Source organism: Lepisosteus oculatus, chromosome 1 (genome assembly GCF_040954835.1).
Source record: "Lepisosteus oculatus isolate fLepOcu1 chromosome 1, fLepOcu1.hap2, whole genome shotgun sequence".
Lineage (NCBI taxonomy): Eukaryota > Metazoa > Chordata > Actinopteri > Semionotiformes > Lepisosteidae > Lepisosteus > Lepisosteus oculatus.
The window spans coordinates 46,043,983-46,071,442 of NC_090696.1; the positions used below are offsets into that span (position 1 = coordinate 46,043,983).

Below are 27,460 nucleotides of genomic sequence, written 5' to 3' on the forward strand. Positions count from 1 at the left end.
GCTTTACCACAAAACTAAGCAAATTTTATTTCTAAACCTGCATTCAGAAGAATGCTAATTGTATATATGCCATTTTACTGGAAATACTGGATTTACAGAATGAAGGTGATTGGGTTGGGGGTACTGTGGCTCTGGATGCTCGCTCACTCACTTTCCTGTTCGGTAATCAGTCTTTTTCCCATGCCTCCCCAAAAAATAAACTTTTAATTTTACATTTGCATCATTGCCTACAATAAAGAAATCGCTTTAACTTTGCAAAGGTATGATTTGGATGCAGGTGAAGAAGCAAGCAAACTCATCAGAATACTGCATCAAATTCACCTCTTTGTATGGCTAAAGCGTTCCCTTGCAGGAATTATTTTATTTTAACATTTTGTGATTTACTTGTTCCTCTGTTTTTTGACCCAAGTCTCTCATTTTCAACTGAATCACTGTTCTCCGATTCTTGTATGAAATCTATTATTGTGCTTGCGCAACCATATGCAGCAGGCTATGTATTTGTTAGCAAAGGAAACGCACAAACCTGAGGAATATGTGAAAGGGAGTCCACTTTTGCCTCCACCATGATGGTTAATAGGACGTTGGCACCCTTTATTTCCAGAGTGGGTTGGCTACTAAATTGCTGTGTGCAGCATAGAGCAATAAGGCATTCTGGAGATAATAGAGAAAAATATTAATGGAAATTCATTAATCACCATAAACCTATGCATCCATCTGTTAGTTTACATTCTGGAGTGGATGAGAAGTTGTTGTTCTTCCATCTGATACATACATCATTTCAAAAATATTTCAAATGTTTTTATTCATTTTTAAAAGCACGAACTACTGAAGGATGCATTTATCTTCTAGAATGATTAGAATTCTAGAATACCTAGACAGATTTTTCTCCACTAAGTTATATTATGAAGAAAACATTTAGTAAATGCTTATTATTAAATTAGGCACCAGCAATGTCACCCTGCAAATCACACCTGACAACCCACTGTAGCTAAGCAGGTGTTAGCCTGGCCAGTACCTAGATGGGAGGACAAAGGTTGCTGCTGGAAGAGGTGTTAATAGGGCCAGAAAGGGGGCGCTCACGAGTCTGTATGGGTTATAATGCCCCAGTATAGTGATGGGTCTTCTTGATAAGACATAATACTGAGGTCCTGACTCTCTCTGGTCATTAACAATCCCAGGGCATTTCTCAAAAAGAGTAGGGTTGTTACCCCGGTGTCCTGGCCAAATTTCCTATTGCCCTTTATTAATCATGACCTCTTTATAATCCCAATGTATGAACTGGCTTCATTACTCTGTTCTCCTCTCCACTGATAGCTGATGTGTGGTGAGAATACTGGTACACTTTGACTGCTCTAGGGGGCTGCACATTGGTGGTTGCGCAAAGGAGTCAAAATTACCTGTAAAGTGCTATGAGTGGAGTGTCCCGAGAAGCACTATATATAAGCACTATAAGTGTAAGGAGTTAATAAAAGCTAGTACCATAGTTGCTAGGAGTTGTTTTTTTTTAATTGTAGTGTGACTTTTGATTTCCTGATTTGATTTTTTTTGTACATACATATGTTAAGACCTGTTATATTAGTAAGTGGTTAAATGCTCAAATGAAACATCTAAATGTTAAAAATAACTAGTTCTTTGAAATTTCCTTGATTTAGGTCTTATATCTGACACAAATCCTACAAAACACACAAGACAGCAACTTGATCAGCAAATCCGATAATACTTCATTTTTTTCAGATTTCAGTCATCAGATATTTCAGCCACCTACTGTGGCTGCCTACATTGTTTATGATTAAATACTTTTGTGTAGATTCCTGAACTAGTGGTATCTAATGACTATGTGTGGGTTATAGTCTTTTATGCAATTTTATATTATTTTTAAAGTAATGATTACTTCTACTGTTTGTATGTTTGTTAAATTTCTGTGAACCTAGAACATATCACTTGGCTACAAAACAAATTTCTGAGAAATCAGACAATGTATTATCGTAGCTTATCGTATAATATTTTCAATGACTGGTTAGAAATGGCAAGTGCAGACTGTCAAGGCCGGAAGGGTGCTTTTGGGGTTAGTGAATGCTCACAGTTTGTTGAATTTGGCCAAAAACATTAGCATTCTGCATGAGGATCTCCTTCTAATTTCCTCTGAAAGGTATGAAGGAAGGCAGTGGCAGATCATAAAATATGCACAGTGGTTTTGTGCCACAAATTGCAGGTTATAAAGAACAGGTAAGTTTCACATGCAGATGAATAGCTTGACAGTGAACAAAAGGGAAAACACAACTGTTGGCAATTCGTAGCAAGCATTCAAAGGCCACTGTACAAATTTTGTGTCTTCAGAAAGAATGCATGTAACAGCCCTAGTCAATCAACATTTCAACTGGCATTTCAGACTTACTGTAAGTGTCCATCAAATAGTCAGGCAATAACTCTTCAGCATGGGCTTCAATGGAAGAGTTTCAACAAGGAACATTGCATAAATGAAGCAGCAGACACAGGTGCTGATCATATACTTGTTTTCTCAGATAAAAGTAGCCTTAGATTAATTTGCAAAAAAACATTGTGTGTGGATTCTTAAGTATATATGTACTGCGATTGAAAATGGTAGTATTTCTGACCTTATGTTGATTGCCCGTACCATTCCTGTGGTTTGTGATCTTGACCAAATACATAAGAATTCTATGGAAAGCTCATCTGCTCCTTTACACTAGTGGGCCAGCTGTCATTGGAAGACATTATTTGTATGTAACTCAGAGCATTGTCTCCCATGCCTGGGCCAATCATCTGATGTTAACCTTCTTTAGCACATGAGGTCCATTCCTAATCATACAGAACATCTAGACTGACTCTTATCTTAGGGTTGCCTTTATCCAAACTGAGATGAATAGGCTACAATATCAAAGGCTGCTATTTATTTACTCCTTACTTCTGACCTGTCATTGTATTTGTAGGTAGACCAAGGATATTGTAAACAAAGACTTTTTTAAAAAGCCAGTGTTTTCTAATGTGATTTAAGTGTTTTTCATGATACTGATACTGTTTACCATAAATGTCCAATTATACTTGCCCACAACCATGTGCATTTTCACACATCTGTTTCTCTTTGCCTTTTTATTTTGTTTTGTGTTTTGCCATGCAACTGCGAAGGTGTTTGAAATGAATGGCTAGTCTTTTGTGATTTTTTTCAGTCGCCTCATGTTAGATTTAAGCTGTTGAAACGAAAGCCTTTTCAGCTGCTGGTAATTATGTAAAATGAGTAGCGTGACCCCGCTCATGCACAGGAGCTGTGGGGGGTCCTGCAATACCAAGGCCTTATTGCTGAAGACGCTTAAACAGATATATTTGGCAGATGCGTCTGATTTGTCTCCATCTGCATGAGTTTATTTTGAATAATTATCTTTCCACTCCTTCGTGTGTTCAGTTTTATGAGGTTCAATGTTTCATGATCAGACTGTCCTTAGTATGGTTACCTTTTCATGCACAAATCAAAAGATTTTTGGCAAAAAACAGCAACAACACAGGGTTAAACCATTCTAATGTAAAGATTTGTGCATTTCAGTATTTGTTTTCTAATTAGTTTTACTCACGTGGAATAATGTTTTCATCCCTGCTATCTGAATGGTTTGTTCATTTAAGTTTCATTATTGTTTTTTTTTTCCATGTCAGCCTGCCATCCAGGTGGCAGTCAAGTCCACAAATAATCAACTGAAGGATTCAGTTAAATTGAAGTCTGGTGGTGCAGAAAATTTGAATTTAATTGTCAATATGGTGATTTGTGTTGGGTAGGCTTATGCAGCGTCTTTACCAGGCAGTGGGTTTTTCACTGGTACCCTTTTTAAGGGTTCCAATCTCTCCTAATACAAGAGGTGCTGTTCTTATTCCACATAATCCCGATTTCAAATTCTTTGTATATACTTTTTTTCTTCTTGGAGAATTAGATTAGCATCATCTGCAAGAGCGAAGTTGATGTTACAATCAGTTTTGAATTGGAATGGCCACATGATGTACAGTCGTGTTTATGACTTTATGACTTTTATGACTTATACCTGGGGTATGTTCATCTCTTAAATACTTGGAACCCCAATCAACCAGTATAAATAGTTGGCTGCTTTAAGTATTTTATTTTCTGGCTGACACATGTATCCAACGTAACTTGCATTTGTATCTAGTGATTCACTTGGCATTTTACTTCAAAAATCATGCTCAAGTATCATGCTTAAGGGTAAAATAGCAGTGTCCCCACCCAGATTTTTAAGTCAAAATTTTGTAGTTATGATTAAAGCCGCTGTTCTATACTGCTTCCTGTGCCACATAGATAATGATGAAAGTTTTTATATATTTTTAAAATCTAATATCAAGATATGTTTATTGTGGTTGGATTTGTCTGTGCATTTAAACTTTTGGGGGATTTCATTTTCTGTCAGACAAATGCATTACAAGGTATTCTTTGTATCTAGGTTTGGGGCATCATTTATTTGTACTGAATCTTGAAGGTGATTTCCCAAAGGGAAAAAATTATCAGGATATGTTTGAATCATCCTCACATTTGAGTTCCTCTTCTTTTTCTTTAAAATTGCCTCTGTGTCACTTTTTGGTTACACCACTGGACATTTATCTTATTTCTCTTAATCCCACTTGTTATTTACCTGTGCAAAGGTTTAAATGATACAGTACACTGTACTGTGTTTTGGGTTGTTTTGAAGTCTGAACCATACCGCCTTTTCTTCTTGCACTGCTTTTAGGTGATGCAGAATCTGGTACAATTGGCCTCTGTGCACACCATTCTTGTATTTGTAGGGCAAAAGTACTGCACTCCACTGCTAATTGTATTGTCTGTATCGTAATCTCTGCTTGATTATACTAAAAATCAGTTACTAAAATAAGCAGGGATGTCAGTGTTCAAATATGAAATGGAATAAAACATGACATGTCTCACGTGCATTCTCATTTTAAAAAGGTTGTGATTATTTTAAAAGCACTTTGTAGTATCATTTTGTGGCTGGGAGTCAGGCTTTCCTTGAACTACTAGTTTGTCATTCAAAAGGTATTTCATGTTATTACAGTATCTGTCTTTTTCAGTGCTTCTGAACCACAGATTTGTTACTGTATAATGCTATGAAATTGTGGAACGTGATTCAAATTCTGTGTTCTGAAGGGGTCTGTAATCCTGGTTATAGAGAGCCCCAGTTGGCAAAATACATAGGTGACCACTAACCTAACATCAGTTTCTAAAGATGTGGAACAATTTAATCAGTAAAATGAATTTTGAAATTGTGATTTTGAGATCATTTGGAACTAAATTCAGAACACACTGCAGCTTTTAAGGACCAGAGTTCCTTATGCTGAATATACTACTTATTTGTTCAATAACTTCAAAGTGTTCCTAATCTTTAACAAAAAAGGTGATTCTGGGAGACCTTTAGCTTACAGGTCTAAAGCATACAGCAAAGATATAACGATGAGAGTTGGTCAGTAATAGGGTGTAAGGAACAATGTTTTATCAAGACCTTGAATATTTCAGTGCATCAGATATTAGATAGTACATTCTGTTTAACAATCATAAGGTTTATCCTGTGTATTAATGTTGAAAACTGTGACCAGTGCAGTCTTACCGCATTAGAAAACATGAACCAGTAAAACAAGATCTTATGAATAAGTGAAACAGACATGTAAATCGGAGTATTACTTTTGCCCTTATGTGCAATGAGAACGTGTTAGAGACAAAAGCCTAATTTTGTATTCTGAGGATAGAATTAGATTTTTTTCCATATATTTGCTACACATTCTGCTATACCTAGAAAGAATAGATGTACATATAGAGTAGAGACAGTTCTTCTTTTATATTTATGTATGTAATCCTGTGTTTCATTTGTTTTAGAGAAGCAATGCGGAATTACCTAAAGGAACGAGGTGATCAAACAGTACTAATTCTACATGCAAAAGTTGCACAAAAATCCTATGGAAATGAAAAAAGGTAAGTCAGGCAATTTCTCACTTTATCTTCTTATTTTCTTTTCCCTGTTTCCAAAAGATCGAAACATTTTTCCAGCGCTGCAAATATGTGCTATAATCCTTTGTTTTTATAGTCATTTTTATTATTCACTTAGCTAATTCTCACCAACTCATGCTAGTTGTCTAAGGTTTCCAGCATATTAAAGACCCCAAAATGTTATTTATTTATATTTTAATGCATTATTACAATAATATATTTTTTAATTTAGATTTTGCAAGTTAACTTTTAGACATCTGTTCATTACACATGGTTATTAAAAATAATTCAATATCATAATATGTAAATTGTCCTTAAGCTTTGGAAACCTCAGAATTAATGTTATATATGCTTCTCTCTGTTAAGTCATGAAGCATGTTAGGCAAAACTGAATTAACTTTTTAGGAGCAGGTTTTATTATTAAATAGTCCGTAGTGGATACGGGGATCCGATTTTTGTATCAGAAGCTGTGTGCAAAAAAACTGTTGGTGCATCTCAAACTTCAACTTGTTTTAGCCTGACAGAATTCCCAGTCTGATTTTTTTTTTACAACAACCACTTTTGATTCACTTTTTATTGTTGCTGTCTTCAGTAACAGTTGTTACATTATGTTCTGAAATACTAGCTTTTAAATATATGTTTTTCATTCTCTTTTAAATTTACATGAAAATGTGGATGCTTATAATGGTCAGAAAAATTTAAATCTTCCTGTATTTTATTCTACATTACAAGGAGACATAATAACAGCATTCCATGTAAATAACCAGATTACTAAAATCTTATAATGTATATAAAATACATGTTTGAAGTTTTTACAAGTAAAAGTAGAAATGTTGTCTTGTAATCAATTTGTTGTTTCTTCAGTTCACTCACAAAACCTCTTAGAAATGAATTTCTTTTTACACTGTTAGGTTGTTTCCAGGTAATATTTAAACAAGACCAATTGTGCTGCAGTAATGAAAGTAATGCTTTTTTTATTTTGATTGTAATTAAAGTTTTTATTCAGGTAATTTCCAGCAGTTTTCATCTATGGATTTTAAGACAATTTCTGTGTTATATGAACATTTTAAGCAATTACTTTGAGACAACTGCTCCATCTTCAATTAAATGATTACTCTAAAGTCATTGGATTCTAAAAAGGGAATTGTCTATTTTGTACATAATATGTGTTTTCATGTTAAATTAAAATCATCTTAAACGGCTACTGGTGCTATCTGTGGAGCATATGTTCAGTAGCCCTTCATCACAAGCAGTGAAACTGTCGATAAACAGGATCTGTGGAATAGCATGTCAATTTCTCATGCTTAATGAAATAGGAACAATACCTGGATTTGTTTTTTTTAAATCTTGAGACATCAATTTCTTAAGGGCCCATTGAGCAGCTTTTTTTTCTTCTTTTTTTATGTTACTGTGTGCAATTTGTAATTGTAACAAGATACAAGATAGAATCATTTTATTTTGTGGTTTACAACTTATATCTAAGATAACAGTGGACTGAAATATTTAAATAAATGGTACACTTGGAATTTTCTGAATATACTAAGAGTGATTTTCATATGCATGCAGTCAGTATATTTCCCTTTAGTTTACTAGAGCTTGAACCCGTTTTGATTAAAGTACCCAGCATGTAGTTTTAAAATCCCTTACCCAAGCTTATTGCTTAATGGCCTTAAACTGCTTCTCCTTTTTTTTTCCTGTCTGTTGTCTATTTTTAGAATATGAAAGTAGACAGCTAGTCAGAGATGTAGTGTTATGAGCTGCTACTGTTTCCTCATAAGTATAAAAGTTTCAGTACTTTTACCAGTAAATAACTAATCAAGGTTTGTGGAGTCTGTGTTAAAGAGATGCCAATTTGAGTTTTGTAACTTGAGGGCAAAGTTGAAAGAAGTACTTATATTTGTACAGCTGGGCATGTGTGGGGAAAGTGTACACAATGAAATGTCAATCTTTACAAACGATAGTAATTCTGTTAGGAGCAAGCTAATTGCTATCATAGTGGGAAATAGTAAGGAATATAATAAATGATAGAAAATTAGTTTTACAAGAAAAACTGTTTTGTAAATCTGAAGATACAAGGTCAAGATGGCAAACATGTAACACATTCCTAAAAAAATAGTGTCTAAATAAGAAAATCCAGAAAGTTAGGAGAGGTATTGTGTCGGAACATATCTAATGAGCATCAAGATTGCATTTACGAAGACTTACAGTTTAACAAGTCAAAAACACATGCTGTACAACCTACCAGTTTTGAGTCCAATCAAAGGTTGCTTGTGGCAGAGGTCTGTGAAAAATTTGCCTTAACTCCAACCATTTATCCCAAACTTAAAGCCAGAAGAATGAGAAACCAACAAAAACATTTCTCAGTGCAGTGTTTTTGCAGTTTCTTTTGTATGTAATTAGCCTTTTTGACAAATTTCATGTACAGCTGTCATTTTAAGCTTTATTGCATTGCACGTTCCTTTTTTTTCTGTGGCTTTTTGCAGGATGAATTTTTGTTTTCAGATATTTAAATATCTTATTGTTACTTTGGAAATCGATTTCCTAAATGTGTCTAGTCTGCCACCTGCTGGTGTGATTTAAAATAGCCATAGGAATCGTTTGAGAGGAGAACTATTTCATACTATGAGCAGCCGAGGAACAAATAGAGGATAATTTCACTATGTGAAGAACTACTGCTTATCAATAACCATATGTATGTTGCAGATTTTTAAAACGGTATGCGCTTAAGTAGAAAAGCACACCAGAAGAAACATTTCTGATCAACACTTGTATTTTTAATTGTATTTTTTATGCTGATAAATGGCTGCATTTGGGTGAAGTTTTTTGTTCCTGCTTGTGCTATGTTAAAAGATTTGTTTTTATAGGTTTTTCTGTCCTCCACCGTGTGTTTACTTAATGGGAAGTGGGTGGAAGAAAAAGAAAGAACAAATGGAACGAGATGGCTGCTCTGAACAGGAATCCCAGCCATGTGCGTTTATTGGGATTGGAAACAGTGACCAAGAAATGCAGCAGTTAAATTTGGAAGGAAAGGTAGGAACAGAGCCATCCATGTTAATATGCTTTAATGAACCACACATGCACAGGATGACCAGGTGAACACATTCTACCATCTTGATCACCACGTGGTGTGTTTTTTCTTTTCCGTATAGTCCTCTTCGATTTTAGTGCAGTGGGAAACCTTTCCATCAAGCTTTGTAAGCAAACAAAATTGAGTTGTTTGTGTTGCCCTTCTAGACAGGCCTTTGAATGCCTTTGGAAACCTTGTACTGTGAGAAAGTGTCTAGTATTTCATGGGAATTAGGGATCCTCTATCCAAGGGTGTGAGGAATTTCTGGTATAAAGGTTCTTCTGTTACCTTGATTATTGTTTGGTTCCTAGGGCCCAGTAGTGAATCAGATCAGATCACTTTATTGGCCATATACAATTTCTTGTATTAGGATTTTTTCTTTTGGCTCCAACTTGCTCTCCATGAGACACATAGACAGGGAGAGAAGCTTGGGGTCAGAGTGCCAGGTGAGCCATAATAAGGTACCCCTGGAGTAATTGGGGTTAAGGGCCTTTCTCAGGGGCTCAACAGAGTAGGATTCCTCTGTTGGCCGCGGGATATGAACCAGCAGTCTTCCAGCAACAGGTGCAGATCCTTAGCCACAGAGCCACTACATCACCGATCATCACCATATATGAAAGTTAGGTGGATCCTCGTTTGAATATTTTTGGATCTGATCCTTTGTTTTCTTCTGCTGGTGCAAGTCTTACAGGACATCTTGCAGAAACCCATAATGCTTCTGGATGATCATTAAAAACTGTAAAATGGAGGTCTTGTGCTCATATTGCATTCAACAGTATTTGAGTTTCACGTCTTGTACGAGGACCCAGCAAGGTGTCTGGTCCTTGAATTCACAAGATTGTGCTTGAACAAAGCTGAAAGCTTTACTGCTATTGACAGAGTACTTTCTGTTTTTTAGTTAATTTCTGTAACTTTACCACCTTATACCAAGATGACTAATAACTTTTAAGTTTTGTTCAGATATAACCATATTCTACGAGCAGGGATTTACCCTCATACATGTTTACACATGATGATGTCACTACAACTGTAAAAGGAACTGGGTCACCTAACAGTTTTGTTGACAATATGCACATAGTATTGACTTAAATTTACTTGTCTTATTTTAGGAAAATAAAAAAATGATAAAATGATAAAAAGATAAAAACTTGAATTAAAAACGATATAAATCATTGAAATACAAAAAATGCATTATCATACATATGTGTATCAATTGGTAAACCACAGGACTGAAATGTAATTTAAACTGCCTTGGTTTATTTATCAGTATCACCTGTGTTAGGGACTGGTAAGACACTAATAATGTCTTGTTTCATAATTAGCATTTTAGTATTTTTAATTGGGAAACAGAAAACAAAGGTTAAAGGTAGGTTGTGTAACAAAAATGTGGAACACTTTTCTACTGTAATTGAAAAATAATTATAAGTATGTATAACAAAGTTCAAATTAAATCACAATAATACTATATTTACTGCTACTACCACTTCTTGATGCCTGGCACCTTTTAGTTCTGCAGAAAGTGACTGGGCTTTGGCAGACTTAAGTACCGAGTTCAGGAGTGCGTTGAAAGCTTGAGGTGCGCAATGCCTTAACTTATTTATGCTTATTACAGAAAGAGCTGTTCATAGACCTACAAACAGAATTTTTTAAACAAAAGGCTTAAGCCTGGGATGATTTGATCCTATGTATGTTTAAAGTGTTCCAACATCACCACTGGTAAAACTTAGCCTTCAAAACAGAATCACCTATCCGTTGCATACAAATCAAACATGTCGACTTTTCCTTCACTGAGGCAAGGAAGTAGACATTTTACTAATTTTGAACCACATGTCAATCTCTATTTTTTCTAATTTTTGCAAGATGCTTACTACTTTGCTAGTATCTTGTCAAGATCATAAAAAATTTGTTTTCTTGAGAATAATGGTAGCTGAGTGGTTCAGTCCCTGACATTGCTGCAACCTTTGGAAAAGGAATTTAGAGAAGTGTGTGGACAGACCTCACTTTATTTTCCTCCTGTTTTGGTGCAAAGATGCACCCTTGTCAAAGCCGTTTTTTTGGCATCATCAATGGGTGATTGCACAGAGGTAGATACCCACAAGGAGTTCTGTATGCCAGACCTTGTATTATGATAGCAAGGGCATCTTCTTTGTGGGATCTAATTTGACTGCCACACGGGCCTGATCCCACCTTTGGGCCATACGTTTGACACTCTTGCCTTATGTTAATCAACTCAGATGTCTGCCTGTCTATCCAGTTTACACCAAAATGTTCTTAATTCATTTTGTCTATTAACAAAATTTTAACATTGCTAGGATTGAAATCTTTGAGTGCGACAAATGGTCTTTGTAGTCTGCCACACATCAAAACCATGGCTGATATTAATCTCGGGGGCTTCCAGTAGAATACTGTTTACTTATAGAAAAACAGCCCCAGTGGAGATTTACCTTCAGAAACAAATTTTACTTGTGTAAAGGCTCAGTTAGATACATGTGACTTCTCTTCAACACTTTTGGTAGATGGGAAAAAAGAAAACAATTTTTTCTGTGTTGAGTTGTGAACGTAACAATTTGTCATGAGTCAGAGTGCTGTCATTAATTGGAATGCCTAGTTCTATGAACTTATTGAGTTCCCCCAGCACGTTTACAGTAAGGCCTTGATGAGTGTCGCTCTGTATTTATTGTATTAATGTTTTGTGTAATGAATAGGGACATTAAAATACATCCTTGCATTTATTATCCAGTTAAAACTTGTTGCATAAAACAAAGTAGAAATAGCTTTAGGTGCAAAATATTTTTAAAATAACCTTAAACTACAGAGAAGATGAAAGTACAGTAGTCCATCTTAAGACTTTGTGAACTACAGTATAACAGCAACTGTAACAGCTGATATTAATGGCAACCAAAGGTCCTGAGGAGGTCTACATGATAGGTCACTGATTAGGAACCAGGTTTACATCTGTGTACAGCAAGAGGGCCTACTGCCACCTGCATGCATATCCACCTCGTTTAGTATTATCCTGAATCATCAAGAAGTGGAAGGGCTAATTCTGCCTCCTTTTTCTATCTTTGTGTACAATGCGTTGCAGAATTGCACTGAAAACAAGTTTTTGAAATTTGTAATGATATGTGTATTGTTTTGAAATGCTTCATGTTAATGGCTGACAGTAAATGTTTTAAAGTGCATTGTTGTAATTGCTTTTCTACTTTTCCACAGAATTATTGCACAGCCAAAACTTTGTACATATCTGACTCTGACAAGAGAAAGCACTTCATGTTGTCTGTGAAAATGTTTTACGGTAATAGTGATGACATCGGCGTATTCCTCAGTAAAAGGATTAAAGTCATCTCCAAACCTTCCAAAAAGAAACAGTCCTTGAAAAATGCTGACTGTAAGTCGTGATACACTTGATTAACAAAATTAATAAGGCTTCTGAAGACTACAATTAGATTTTTTCGAATGTACTTAGATTAATACAATATCTTCTGTTTAAAATTATATGCTTTATAATTTTTTCAGGAAGTTGAACATTTTATGGCTATATTGTAAACAAAGTGTTTAAGAATTGTGGTACATATCTATTTATAATGTGTGCAAGATTAAGGATCATAGTCATAGATTCCACTACCCTGGATTTCCTGCTAGAGGGTGCTACAATGTAAATATATGTGTTGTGTTTTTTCCATAAACACTAGCTGTAAGGCAGGCAGAACATTCTAGTTATTAAGGAAAAAGAAAAATGTTGCATTTTTAAAGGCAGTGTTAGAAAAACTTTTTTCAGAAATTATTGCCCATGATTACACTTTAATGAACATCATTATTTTTTTATAGACGAAAATAGACTTTCTTTTTTTAATGTGTTATCTGTATCTTTTTTTAAATGTTACAAAGGGCTACTGTCTCAATGCATTTTTATATAAGAAGCACTCTGTGTTTACAGATGCAAATAAAGAATTTAATTAGGGGTCATTCACATAAACATTAAGGTTTTTCTTCTTCAGTATGTATTGCATCAGGCACAAAGGTGGCACTCTTCAATCGACTTCGCTCTCAGACAGTGAGCACCAGGTATTTGCACGTTGAAGGAGGGAATTTCCATGCAAGTTCACAGCAGTGGGGAGCCTTCTACATACACCTGTGTGAGTGTTTTTAATTTTGATACAATGGAAAAACAGCACATTTTTTACTTTTTCTCTCTGTGACTGAAAAAATTATATGTTCATTTCTGTATCACTGTTTTTTAAATACAATAAGAATTTGTTTTCTTACTGAAAATTTATATAAACAAAGACTGCAAATTATATGGTTCAGTTTGTCTGATATGACTGGATTAGGATCCTTAAGATTGGATTCTATAAAAATGGAGCAAGCAAGCAAAATTTGATTTGGTTCTGTAGAGCCCTTATGTTTTCTTTTATTTAGACATTTCTGACTTGCCATTTGTAGGGACATACACTTCCTGCACTGATGGTAAACGTATTTGATAAGTCTTGAGTATTTTTTCACAGACCGTGATGCTTTTCTATGAAGATTTTTTTTCTTCCACTATTTTAAATTTTGTCTTTTAAACCCAAACGGTATTTTATATATTCACTACAATGTGAGTGACTTTATTTATTTGAGATTTTATTGAGTGCCTTTTTTGCTCCCATCTTTTCTGAAGTGGATGATGAGGAGTCAGAAGGTGAAGAATTCACAGTACGAGATGGCTATATTCATTATGGTCAGACCGTCAAGCTTGTGTGCTCAGTAACTGGCATGGCACTTCCCAGACTGGTATAGTATACTTTTTCCAATATTCATATTTTAGATTTTCAGTACGTTTGATTTATGCATCTTCTTTTTAAAAAAGGCGTCACAATTTATAAAAAAAATATGTGCCATCTATATTTCTGTCGTTTTGTTTGCCTGTATTGTTGTTTTAGCTTATAAATATCTTGATATTATGAAGTGACTTGGGAATAAAATTCTAATGATTATTTCAGATGTAGCAACACTTAAGGTGCATTTTTTCTCAGAAAGCTAAGAGTTATGAGATTGTAAACAGATTTTCATCTGATCAGCATATTTGCTTTTAATTCAGATTTTAGCCATGGATACAGAATTTATATTCTATATCATTTTTACAATATATTTAGCATTCACAAAACATGTTTATCTGGCTTGTGCATTCAAGGCAAAACTCTGTTTTTGAAGTCTACTATACTGTAAAGGTAGCAGATGGTGTATCTCTTTTAATAGTATAACGATGCATTTTTTCCATTAGCGAAATGATAGCAGTATGCAGCTTTTTCTTACCTAAAATTTAAATCTATGTTTGTCTGAAAAATGAATTGAAACATTTTATCTTTAAAATATCAAAATAAATGGAAGCGATCAATCACCTGTGTTTTACAGATAATCAAAAAATAAATCTGTTGTCAGGTTTTCCAGACATTGCCTGATTTAATTGACCCCAAATGCTGATGTAAGATGACATTTAATCTTTTAATGTATCAGTAATTAAATACTTTCCTGTGTGCCTTTGCAGATAATTCGGAAAGTGGATAAACAAACAGCATTGCTAGATGCGGATGACCCAGTATCACAGCTCCATAAGTGCGCTTTTTATTTGAAGGATACAGAAAGAATGTATCTGTGCCTTTCTCAGGAGAGGATAATCCAATTTCAAGTAAGGGTTCAAGTTGAGAGAATTCATTAATGTCTTTTGGAATCAAAAAGATGTTGAGGATTATTTTGAGAAAAACACTAAAAATGTTATTTACAGCCCTATACATTTTATTTCCTGTTTTTCAATTTGAAAAGTTCAGAGATTAAAATATCTGTATCTTTTTGGAGGCCATTTTTGTAACAGCAGTAATCATAATAAAGCTTAAATGCAATTTGTTCTCCTAAGGGAATAGTTTACCTTCTTGGGTCAACAAGAGGTCCTGCAGTAGTGTACGCATCATAACAAACAGGTGAACTTCCTTAACTAACATATGTAAAAGATTGGAGGAAGAGATCTTAAGGAAAGTGATTTTAACATCTGACAATGCCAGTCAATTTTCTTCTAAAAATCATTTGCTGTGAGTTATATATATATCAAAATATATCCTCCTTGTAGCCAATGTTATCTGGTTTCCATAGTGAAAATCTGTTGGTGAATGAGAAAATTTAATCTGAAGAATTAATTGCACACTGCATGAAATAAACCCTGTATCTGCAATAGAAAATCAACTGATTGCATTAGTGTTTCTTATTCTAGGCCACTCCATGCCCAAAAGAACCAAACAAAGAAATGATCAATGATGGAGCTTCATGGACAATCATCAGCACAGACAAGGCAGAATATACCTTCTACGAGGGGATGGGCCCTGTCCATGCACCAGTTACTCCAGTGCCTGTGGTAGAAAGCTTACAGGTAAAAAATGCTAAAAATATTTTAATAGCATTTAATTAACAGTATTATTAAATTAAAAATGTATTTTTGTAAAAAGTTCAACATCCTCTTCTGATCGGAAAAACTAAAAACATTTTCATCTTAAGTGCTATGAAAATTAGTATATAAAATACATGTGAAGCCAGATACATGAGCTGTTCCTCCATGAGATGCGCACAGGTGGTGTTTTTGAGCCTGCGTATAAAAGGGCAGTGTGGTTATCCTATTCTTGTTTCTCAAAATAACACCACATTAGACTGAGAAATGGTGATAGGGAACTTACTCAAGGCTACAGCAATTCTCCCCTAATCTGAAAATTCAAGAAATATTTTAATATTTGGTGCTTGTTTGTGTGGCTCCTTGACTGTATACTGCACCTTACATTTTCTTTTCACATCACTGCACGGTGCACTTTAGTAATACATATTAAACTTTTAAAGGAATTATTTAATGTTAATTATCTTGTGCTCAGTTGAAAATGTGGTTTAGATTCTTTATAAAGTTATTTTAATTTATTTTTATTTTTATGTTATGCAGCTAAATGGTGGTGGGGATGTGGCAATGCTGGAACTTACTGGACAGAATTTCACCCCAAATCTTCGCGTTTGGTTTGGAGATGTAGAAGCTGAAACTATGTACAGGTAAAAAGATGAACTACTAGCTTAAAACATTTTTTTTTCAAATGAAAAATATCCCTTTTGATTTGATCTTTATTTTCACACATTATTATCCATAGTGTATTGTAGGCTTGTGAATTCTGCCTGGATTCCTTTTTTTGTGTGTTGTTCTAAGATTTTTACAGAAAAGGAAAAAGAAAATGGCTTTTGTTTTCCAAAACTGCTTCCTTGGACTCTAGTTCTCTTAGTTTACATTGTATGTTAAGTATATCCACACTGAATTCTGAGACGCAAGTCAAATCGTCAAATGTCACTGCTCACCAGAAACAATTCAAAACACTAAATAAACATATAGCCCTGCATGCATTTTTATTTAAAGTGGAGCTGCAACACTATTTTTATATTTTGAGGTAAGAAAGAATCAGCATTGATGAGTGCAATTCAAACCACAATGAAAGTAAAATGTGCACAGTGATGTAAAACCACCAATTCACATTGCATAATAGACCACATCTCTAGGCATGCGCAGCACCATATTGCTGTCATTGTCTGCTGTTCAGAACAGGGAAACAAAACTTCTGGTGATGTGAACCGGCCCACTGTTACACTGTAAAGAAGCAGGCCTTTGAATACATCTCTTTTAAAATATTGCTCTTTGTTGTAAAACTATACTAAACACACATCTTAACTTAGGTATTAAACATAATTATGATAAAAAATTATCACTTAAATCGTGAAGATGGGAAAAAAAATCATCAGTGACTATTGAGCAGGAAGGGCCAATTTAATCACCATTCTCGCAAATTCTTGCTCTTGTCGGCAGTTTGCAACAGGGTGGTGACCATACAGTACTTTCACAAAGTTCACAAATTTGTGCTTAATTTGGAATTTGTAACATTTTCCAATAGCATCAATTAATGTATTGTGTTACGGAGATGTATTAACCTGTCTGAGAAATTGGAGCTGCAGTTCCCCTTTACTAACTTTTGTTACTCCAGTTGTCGGGGGGAAAAAAAGGCAGTTCTGTTAAAATATTAAGAATATTTCTTAATATTTATGTCACCTGGTTCTTCATTGCACTGCAATAACTTTTTTGTGTCTAGTGTGGATCCACCTTTAGGCGCTTACTTTATTGGACTCTTTGTTTAATTACATGATTGTAAATGTGTCCAACAGTGTTTTTAAAACTGTTGAAAAGCTGAAAGTTACATATAACATCTGTTGGATATAGTTTCAGTAATGAAGCTTTATAAGATTAGCAGCTGGATTTGGGGGGAAAAACAGCTGTATATTATAGTTTGGCAATTGGCTTGAGTGAAATGAGTAAATGGTTCTCATCCTTTCTAAGCTGGTATACTTGTAGCTGTGAAGCTGAATTGATTAATAATAGGCAATTCCAAGTTAGGGTAATTCAACATTAAAATAAATAACTTTCTGAATTTAGATATTTTAAATATTTAGATTATATATAATATTTCGATTATAGAAAAATAATATCTATGAAAAGGGTGTGATTATTTTCAATTAAGAAACTGATCATTTGGAACTGGAAACAAAAGGCAGTAGCATCCTCATGACAAGGTTTCTGAAAACCTGATTTGACGCTTTTGTAATAATGGTAATGACTCTGCAGCAGTCCTTATGACTGCATAATTGTACTTGATTTACATTGTGTCCTTGCTTGTAGCTTAGGGCATTTACAGTTCACTCTTCAATTATCTAGTTATAATGACAATTGCAGAAGTATATTGCTCCCAAAAGGAAAGCTTTAGACGTACATGAGAGAGTAATATTATTTTCTACCCAGCACAACAAAATTTTTTTATTTATATATAGCATCTTTAATAGTAATCAAGACATTTTACATTAAGCCAGTAAAGACAGGTATACACAAATTAATATAGTAAATTAAACCAGAATTAAAAGCACAGTATAAAAGTATGTTTTAAGACAGGATTTGAAAGTGTTAGTATGGGCTGGCAGATTGTCCCACAGCATTAGAGTTGCAGAACAGAAAGCACAAATTGTTTGGAAACTGAAAGAAGGTTCAAAGAGTACAAACAATGTTTAGGTGTGTTTGGAGTAAACAGTTAACAATTCACTGATTCAGTCAGGATCCAAATCACTCAAGCTCAAGCAAGGTGAGCAGCAATGTTTTGAATTTTAATGGTTGATTAATATTAAGTTTTGTGTAAACGTAAATTTTGTAGTCATAGGAACAGAAATGGAAACTGATGTCTTACTTATGAAGGATCTGACCCAATAGTAACATCCAACCATCCAGTTTCTTACGGCTTCACCCAATTCAGGGTCGCAGAAGATACGGAGCCTATCTTGGCAAACAATGGGCGTAAGGTGGGGTACATCCTGGGAAGAATGCCAGTCTTTTACTGGGGCACACACAGACACAGACACGCACACACCCACTCCAGGGACAATTTTCCTAGAATCCAGTTATCCTATCAGTTGTCTTTAGACTGTGAGAGGAAACGAGAGAACCTGCAGGAAACCCACGCAAACACAGGACAAAAACTCCAATCAGACAGCACTCCAGGTTTGGAATTGAATCCATGGCCCCAGCACTGTGAGGCAGGAATGCTAACCACTGAACCACTGTGCCTCTCCAATGGTAATATATAAATACTAAAAAGAGTAGGACCAAGAACAAAGCCCCGCTGGGGGTCAGTTGCAATTGACTTTATTGAAGAGAATTATTGTCCAATTTGGATCCATCATTTTCTGTTAGTGAAGATTTAAACCATAACAAAGCAATTTCTCAATAATTCCAGTTACCCTCTCTAATCTGTTAAGTAAAATTGCTTGAGCAACAGTATTAAGTCAGCACTGAGATCCAGCAGCGTAATTATTGATGGAAAAACATAGTTAGAGTCCTCCCAGTCCAGACGTCATGGATTTGAGCCTACTCCATGTCACTAGCAAACAGCAAGAAGTACAGTTGTCTAAGAATCGCTGAGTGCATGATTGGATTAGCCAGTCAGGCTCAGTCAGCTATCAGCAAACAGCAACACCTGCGCTTCTTGGGCACTTGCAGATGTTCATACAGAAGTTGTGCTACCTATGACAAGTTAAATATTAGTGGTTTTGTGAAGGTGGGCTGGTCACAGGAGTCTGCCTACATTTCCTTGTTATCTCCTGTGTGCAGTCACAGAGCCTGTAGCTCTGATCCAACACATGAAAAACACAAAATATGAATATAACAAAACATAAAAATTAAAATAGTAATTTAAAAAGTTTAAAAATATATTTAAAAGAGTTGGCAGTCATTAGCAGAGTATAAGTAACTTGGTACAAGAACCATTACCTAAAATTAAATATTGGCCACTTATAACTTAATATTGTAATATTATAAATTCAAGATCATTTAAGAAAAACTAAAGAGCTAAAGTGTGTTGCAAAAATGTCTGGGTCACCCTGTGGAAAACTAGCTGAGGATGTTAAGCATTTATGACTACAAGTTGTACTAATTTTTCATATTACAGAAAGCGCCTTGCAACAGTATTTAGACCCTTGCACACTTTTCATATTTTGCTGCTTTAAGGCATGCACTCATGACAGTTTGAAGTAGCAATTAATATTTGTTATATATACAATCTACTCTACACACTCAAAGCACAAAACAGAAAGAAGTAGATTAAATGAAAGAAAAACTGAAAAGTCAAGATTGCATATTTATTCAAACCCTTTTCAGTGGGAAGCACCGATCAGGAGAGGGGTACAAAAATATTCAGTGAATATTCTTGTGAGTAGGAGTATTAAAGGAGAAATGGATCAAGGTAGGGTGTGGAACTGATGTGGAACAGAGGGGCAGACAGAAAACAAAGTAGAACAGGAAAAAAAGGTAGCACCCCACAACACTTGACAACATACAGTGATATTTCTAGGATTCACCCCTCTTCTTATACTCATTACAAAATCATTCAAAGGACAGGGTTGCACTGGAGTGGCTTGAGAATAAGATAGTGTATGACTCTGAAATGTAAAAAGTCCTGACTTGAAACTTGTTTAGAATTTGTGGAAAGACTTTTAAATTGTTATTCATATACAATCTCCAGGCAGCTTCAGAGTGTTTGAGCAAGTCTTCCAAGATAAATGAGGAAATAATTGCATCAATATGATGTGTAAAGTTGATTGACCTAAAAAGACCTACCTAAAAAGACCTGCAGCTGTAATTGCCGACAAAAGGGCTTCCACTAAATATTGAGTTCATGGGTCTGAAAACCTAATGCAATCAACATATTTCACATTTTTTTCACTTTAGTTTTTGCTAGCATTTGCTGCAAACGTCTTAACCTGAATGCTTAAAGTTTTAAATAAACTATTAAAAGAATGTGTATGCATCATTTTATAATGTAATTTACGTGGGACTAACAATAGGAAATTGTTTGCAAGGCACTGTATATTATTATAAAGTATTTCACTTTTTTGGAAATGGCTTTGTACTTACTTTTTTTATGGTTATTTTGTCATTTGAAAACCTACACATCAGTCAATTTCCAGTCAGTTTTTTCTGCATTACTTCAAAATGGGCAATAACCCCATTTTACCGTGTTGACAGTAAGAGGGAGTGCCTTGTTAAACTGCAGTGAGATTGCTAATCCTGAATTTCGTCTCCTCTCAGGTGTGCAGAGAGCATGCTTTGTGTTGTGCCGGATATTTCTGCATTCCGCGAGGGATGGCGGTGGGTTCGTCAGCCGGTCCAGGTTCCTGTCACTTTGGTCCGTAACGATGGGATTATTTATTCCACCAGCCTTACTTTCACATACACACCAGAGCCAGGGCCCAGACCACACTGCAACGCTGCTGGGGCCATCCTTCGGGCAAACTCGAGCCTGATGGCATCCAGCGATACCAACACAAACAGCGAGGGAAGTTACACAAGTGTCACCACAAATTCTACCAATGTCACATCATCAGCAGCAACGGTAGTATCTTAACCTTCAAACTGACACAAAAGACTTAAAACTGACTTTTCAAGTGCTGCATAAGGAAAGAAGAAAAAGAAAAACTAATCTTCGGCACCCCTTTGTGGTTTCCTAGGGACACTCCTGTTTGATCTTATGTGTGGTGTATTGAAAGCCAAGATCAAAAACAGGTTCGGTTACGAAACCGCAACAATGATACATCAGCCATGTAAAAAACTTTATTAAAGAAAAGTCTATTTTTCGCTTTTTGTTTTTTTTTTGTTTGTTTTTTTTAAGGGGCAAGATGTATTACTGTGGGTGGGACCTGAAGGTTAAGCAAAGTAGAAGAAAGCATATAAAACATGATAACATAGTTTTTATGGACCAAGGATATTGTATAAGCTTTAGTAAAGGTACATTTTCACCATACCTTTTTTGTATTAAACATATAGTACACTTTTGTTACCAAATAGTTTCTATTTTTCCTCTGAGCTTTGGCTCTGAAGTATGTGCAGGTTCCAGTCCTGACCTTGCTTGTATATTATAGCTACCTTACTCTTCCAGTTAAACCTGTATTTTGGTCTTTGGCTGGAACTTTATTTTTATTTTTTGTTTTTTAAACTGAAGTCTTGTGACTTTTTACAAAACTGAAGGTGTGTTAATTTCAGTATCACAGAACCTCAAGAGGGCCTGTTTTATTTTCAGATATGAAGTCTTTAAAATGAAAGCTTTAAGCAATGCCTCTGCCTTGCCTGCAATACACCATGTACACTTTTTAATTTTAAAAAAGAAAAAAATACATGAGCAGAAGCTGCTCCTTCTAGTTCTTCCATTTTTTTATTTTCTAGCCTTCTTATGTAAGTCCTGAAATCTGTCCAAAGTATTCACATTATCACTTTCTGAAACCATGTACGATCAGTGGTGATATATAGTTGAAACTCTACATCATTCACCTAATTAACAAAAGACAATGGCAGATGATTGCTTTTTAAAATGGTGTTGGTGCATTACTTCTGTCCATCATAGTATGTAAATGTAAAGAATACAGTCAGATGTATCTAAATTATATTTAAAGAAGCCTAACCTTTACTGAAGGGCAGCTGTTTTGTTCTTCAGTGGTTTAGAACTCATGACAGTGTATATATGTTTTGTTTTGTTTTGTTTTTTTGCTCTTTAGTGTATCCCTGCTGCACCATTTTTGTCTTCCTGGTATCATTCTTATTTATATCTTAACCCCATTTTCTTGAATCCAGAAAAATTCTGAATAATGTGCTCAATGTCATGAGGTTTCAGAGACTGATACTTAAATTTGTTGTGGCCTTACTACAAATTTTGTGTAAAGTGTGTTTCTAAGTGTTTTTTAATCGCCTACAGCCATTTGCTCTTTTCTATTTTGCCTTTCATTTTTAGCAGCTGACTTTTTATTTTTTACTTTTTTTAAACATTTGTGTTAAAGTTCTGATATGTGTATCTTCTAAAGGCTGTCTGGATACAAAATTCTTCATACTGCTTCATATTTTTTTATGTTTCATGGAATGTCAGCCTAACATGCACTGTACAGTTTATTATCGTTTAGGTCCTTTGATGGAAAACAAATTGGTTACATTTTTATTACATTAAATGACTTCAGGCTTATTCTAGCTGCAGCTTTATAACTCTTAACTATTTATCTTGTACCTGTTTAGCCATCCTTATTTTTTAACTGGAATTGCTGGTCTGTGATTTGGCGCCATCTTTCATTAACTGAAATTGCCCAAACTATTTTTTTAATGCAGCTGTTATGATTTGAAGGCACTTACTTTTTCCATTTATAGATGGAAAATGAATTTGAAAGCAGCTTCCCTAGCAAGTTCAAAACACCGAGCCATTGCCTGTCAAGTTGCAAGTAAAGCAAGTACACGTTTACCAGTACCCAGGAGAAAACCTGGCTCGTCACCTCTATTCATTCACTATAGAGTCATAAGTTCAAAACAAGTGATCTAGTCTTAATATATAAAGTTTTGAAATGTTTGTTTCTCCCTGTACAATGCCTCTTTCTGTTAGTATCTAAAAACCCTCAGTGTTTTTTTAGATGTAGGATTCATCTAACTTAAAATATAAGTCTGACAACAGTTTTTCAAAACATTGTTTTTCTTTAAGACTAGTGAAGGTTATATACAACTATGTACAAAACTGTGTTGTAGATCAGTATAGAATAAGATGATGGCAGAAGTAAAGGACTGACTGAACACTGCCCTTGTAGTGGTTTCCTAGTAAAAGATTTGTTGCCTGTCAAGTCCTATAACTGGTAAAATCATTAATTTACAAACTGGATCTATAACGGGAATATATCAACCTGAAAATAAATATTGTAATATTTTTTTTTTAATCGTATGAAAACATACAATGCATACCCCTGATATAGAAACCTGGAACTTAATGAGCTTTAATCATCATTGAAGTATATACCACACTTCCATCAAGCTGTCAATTCTGCTTTCATTTTTTGTTTGATTTCTGTACTTCAATCATTTTCACAACAGGAATGTTTTTTCTTGCAAAATGTTCAGCATTATAAAGCTAAGTGATTTGGCTTTGTGGGTGTCCATTATTCACTTGCAACTGAACCTACTTTATAATTGGTGCCCATTAATGTGTTTCCTGCATGATGCTGTCTTGCAAACTGTGGATTTGTCTTCAATGCGACTCAAATCACTGAACTGAAAGGATGACAGAAACAGCTTTCGAACATATGTTACTGGCAGTAAAAGTTGCCCAAGTAAAATAAAGGCATAAGACAACCTTCTTCAGATTTTTAATTTTGAGAAAGTCCGCTTACTCAAAATTAAATCTGGGTCTGTATGCAAGTTTCCTTCGGCTAAGCAAATGACCAAACCCAAAACCTTGTACACCTTGTACCTACTGTACTTGTATAACAGTAGTAGAAATAAAACATGAAAGATGAAATCCAAACATAAGTTTTAAAAACGTATGCATTTATGTTTATATAAAAAATGCAAACAAAAAGATTAGTATTGTGTACATATTTTAGTGCTCCCATGCTACAAAATTGTGCTTCAGTAAATAGAAATACAAAAGTATCTGAAAACCAATTTTTTCAAATAATTTAAACCACTAATTGAAGAAATCCATTGAAACCTCTGAAGAGTATACAGCCTTTCTGAAAGTTCATCATGGACTTAAGTGTTTGAAATTAAGCTCTAGAATTGTTTTATTAAATGAGGTGACGTATGGGTTGCCCCAATGAAAATTGGTATGTAATCCCACTGATTGGTAACACTTTTCAAAATAATTATAATGGGGAATGACTGATTCAGTCCCCTCCATGCACTCAGACAGGTTGAGTGAATATCTGCCTGAAGCAGGCCTCAAGCAGAATATTTAAGACAGTGTATGAAACACTTCAGCCAGTAGTAGATCATGTACAACCAAATTTCTCAGTACTGTATTGTGATTTCAGTTTGTTGCGTCACAAAAGTGTTTGTGTAAATACAGCGCATACTGATAGTTTCAAATATTTTGTTTTCAAGTGTTTTTATTTGCTATGGCCATCCTTTATTCTCCCAGTTAGTTACAAACCCATTGGCCTAACTGTAGCAAAACAAAATTTCAGATGTACACATATTAAAATATGAAGGTTATTTTTATAAATGACTTTTTTTCCTGAAAATTCTCTCATGTTTTGGGTTATAAATACTTTTGACTTAATTTTTTGTGTCAATAAACGCAGGGTTATGTTCAAATGTTTAGCTAAAGGTAGCTACATTCACAAATATTTATTTAGCTCTATAGGGCAAAATAATTAATGGAAGTAAAAACCACCATTGTTTTTTTATATAAGGCATATTTTAGTGATTGATGAAGAGCAATATAATTGGCAAGAGAATATAGGTCAAGCTTTATTTCTGGTAGCAATTTCACATTATTGGCGTATCTAATTGTATCAATATTTATCTAAACACAAATGATCATCATTCGTGTCCATTTGCTAAGGTATGTTTAGTGCAGTTTTTCAGTGTTCCCAGTGATTTGTGTGGTCAGTTCAGGTTCATCCAGCCCATGTTCATGATGTCTTTGCAAGTTCCGCCTTTTTGGACTTCTGGAATGTCTTCCTTAATTATCAGAAACGGTTTTGTACCCAAACGATGCAATCTCAACAATTCTCGTAAAACCTAGATATATTAGCAAAATGGCAATACTGTGGGTGGTTTGAATTAGAACTGAACTATGTGAATTGTGAGAATAACTCTAGTACTGTTATTTGAATGACTGCATATGTCTTTTGTCCTCCATTGCATTTTGGATAATACACCTTTATGAATAATAAAGCGTGTTATGGTTTTGTTCTTTCATAGAAAAAACATATATTTGAGGGACATTTCCATATTCTCAACTTTTGCAGCATTTTATATACCCAGTATACAATGTAATATTGTGTTTTTTTAAATTATTGTTGATAGTGCTTACCCTTTGTCTATTTTGTCCAACAAACAAGTGCATTATGCCCCTAATGCCTGATGGCCTTTGAATGATTAACAAAGGCCTTTTGCTACTGTGGATTGATTAAGGAATGGATTAAGAATGTTTGCTATGAGTCTGCATAACAATGTAGTTTCTAGCATCTCTACGTAGAATTGCATGAATATCAGAGTGAAACTGATACCGTTCTTACTGCAAACAGCAGTAACTTTAACCCTTTCTTATTCTGTTTCTCTAGCTTTCTACATAATTAAATCAAAAGACACAATCGTTTGTTTATTTTCAGGCTTTTTAAAGTAATAACCATTTTAATTGCCTTCCTATTATATCTTTAAATCTGAGATGTATAGCTGTAAGCCATGATATTTGGGACATCTAATTTCCATTGAAGCTAAGTTTTTTTTTTTACCCTCAAACACTATGAAACTGTAATGAATTCTTCAAACTGGAAGTGAAATGAACCTAAACGCTGTCAATTTTGATAGGATATATATGTAAACACAAATGATCGTCATTTTAAATTAATTTGACTGTATATATTAAGAGTACTATATAGTTAAAGATGACCTGGGTTTTAACTAGTAAAAGCATACATATTGTTTTTCCAAGAGTAGTTAAGAGTAAAAAACTAAGGTCAAAAGTAGTAACCTTAGTACTTGATGATTTGTGTCCACTCGGTTTATGCAAAAGCAGCCAGAGCATATCATTTGAATTGGAGGATGGGAATACTGAACAATGTTACACATCAAGTCGATAAAGTAAATATTCATGGTGACAAAGCTGACAGAACAAAGACTTTTCAAGTGTTTTTTTTTCTTATTTTTCATTTCTTTTCATTGACCTTTTTCTAATGTACTTTAGTTGTTTTTCCAAAAGCAGCTGTTTTCAGATGAGCTCTGAACAAATATGTGTACTCTAATATGCCAAATTTTGACTTTGATTTTCATGCACTGCTATATGGGATTGAGAGGCAGCTTTAAAAAGAAATGTTTTCTTATTAAGCCCTTTGAGAACTGAATTTGGTTCAGCCTTACAACATTGTCTGCATAATGCACTGCACTCTTGAGTAGTACTCTCACCACTGTGTTATATGTAGGTATTATCAGAAAGTGTTCTCAGTGCTCAAAGGGTTACGTTGTAGCACATGTGCAGATGTAACATTTTAGCAATAACGTGAAACAAGGGGACAGTTTTGATAAGTTTTTTGTACATATTGCACCTGCTCAGTTCCATATTTCATTAAACAGAAACCTACAATATTGGCAAAAATCAAGAAATAAAAACTGAAATGTAAACCACTTTGTTGTTTTGTGTCTTGTTTTAACAAATTGAAAATGGGTAACTCAAAAGAGTCTTCACTGATGGAGTAGGGGTTGAAAGAAAACAGACTATTGTGGTATTTCATTTGGATTGTTATTCCTAAAAGCTGTTATCTACCTCAGTTTACAGAGCAAATTAATAATTTGCTAATAAAAATAGTGATTAAAATAAAAAACAATTTTGCAAGGATGCTACTATACATTGTATGTGTTTTGTGCTGTCTCTGATACTACAAGATCAGTTATAGGGAGATAGATTAACAGTGTATGCAGTATATAAATACATGCTAAAATTAATAAAACAGATGCTTGTCAAGGTTTGCTGTTGCTGCTGAACCTAGCAATGGTAAGTGACTTCTGCTTACTAAGAGATAACTCACTGTTTGGTGATGTACGTAAAAGAAAGGGATGTGCAGAAGTTGCATTAAGGTCCTGCTTTGCAATTAAGTTATTTGAAATGCAGTTTTGATCTGGATGTAATGGGCATGATACTACCATGTAAGTTTAACTTGTTTTTCCTTTAGCTTAGGTAAATATTGACCTGGAGGTTCTCTGAATTGTGTTGTACCATGCAGGATATATTTCAGAACCTAAAGGGATTCATATCTTCTGGAAAAAACCTGCATCTGACAGTTGCCAGGTGACTGCCTTC

The 27,460-nt window shown here is 34.7% G+C and overlaps 1 protein-coding gene across 3 annotated transcripts in view; it reads left to right on the forward strand.

Moving 5' to 3' along the window:
* Positions 1 to 27,460, forward strand: part of rbpjb (recombination signal binding protein for immunoglobulin kappa J region b) — an 81,154-nt gene that overhangs the window by 49,336 nt on the left and 4,358 nt on the right. For 2 of the 3 annotated variants that reach the window (XM_015344963.2, XM_006629652.3), the window contains 9 exons: positions 5,876 to 5,971; positions 8,851 to 9,016; positions 12,267 to 12,441; positions 13,052 to 13,189; positions 13,714 to 13,826; positions 14,581 to 14,721; positions 15,298 to 15,453; positions 16,009 to 16,112; positions 20,728 to 26,787. In XM_015344963.2, coding sequence (XP_015200449.1) covers positions 5,876 to 5,971; positions 8,851 to 9,016; positions 12,267 to 12,441; positions 13,052 to 13,189; positions 13,714 to 13,826; positions 14,581 to 14,721; positions 15,298 to 15,453; positions 16,009 to 16,112; positions 20,728 to 21,043 — 1,405 coding nt within the window. In that variant the 3' untranslated portion in view covers positions 21,044 to 26,787. Of the gene's footprint in view, positions 1 to 5,875; positions 5,972 to 8,850; positions 9,017 to 12,266; positions 12,442 to 13,051; positions 13,190 to 13,713; positions 13,827 to 14,580; positions 14,722 to 15,297; positions 15,454 to 16,008; positions 16,113 to 20,727; positions 26,788 to 27,460 lie in introns of those variants that run through there. The other variant, XM_069190473.1, reaches the window with a different exon arrangement.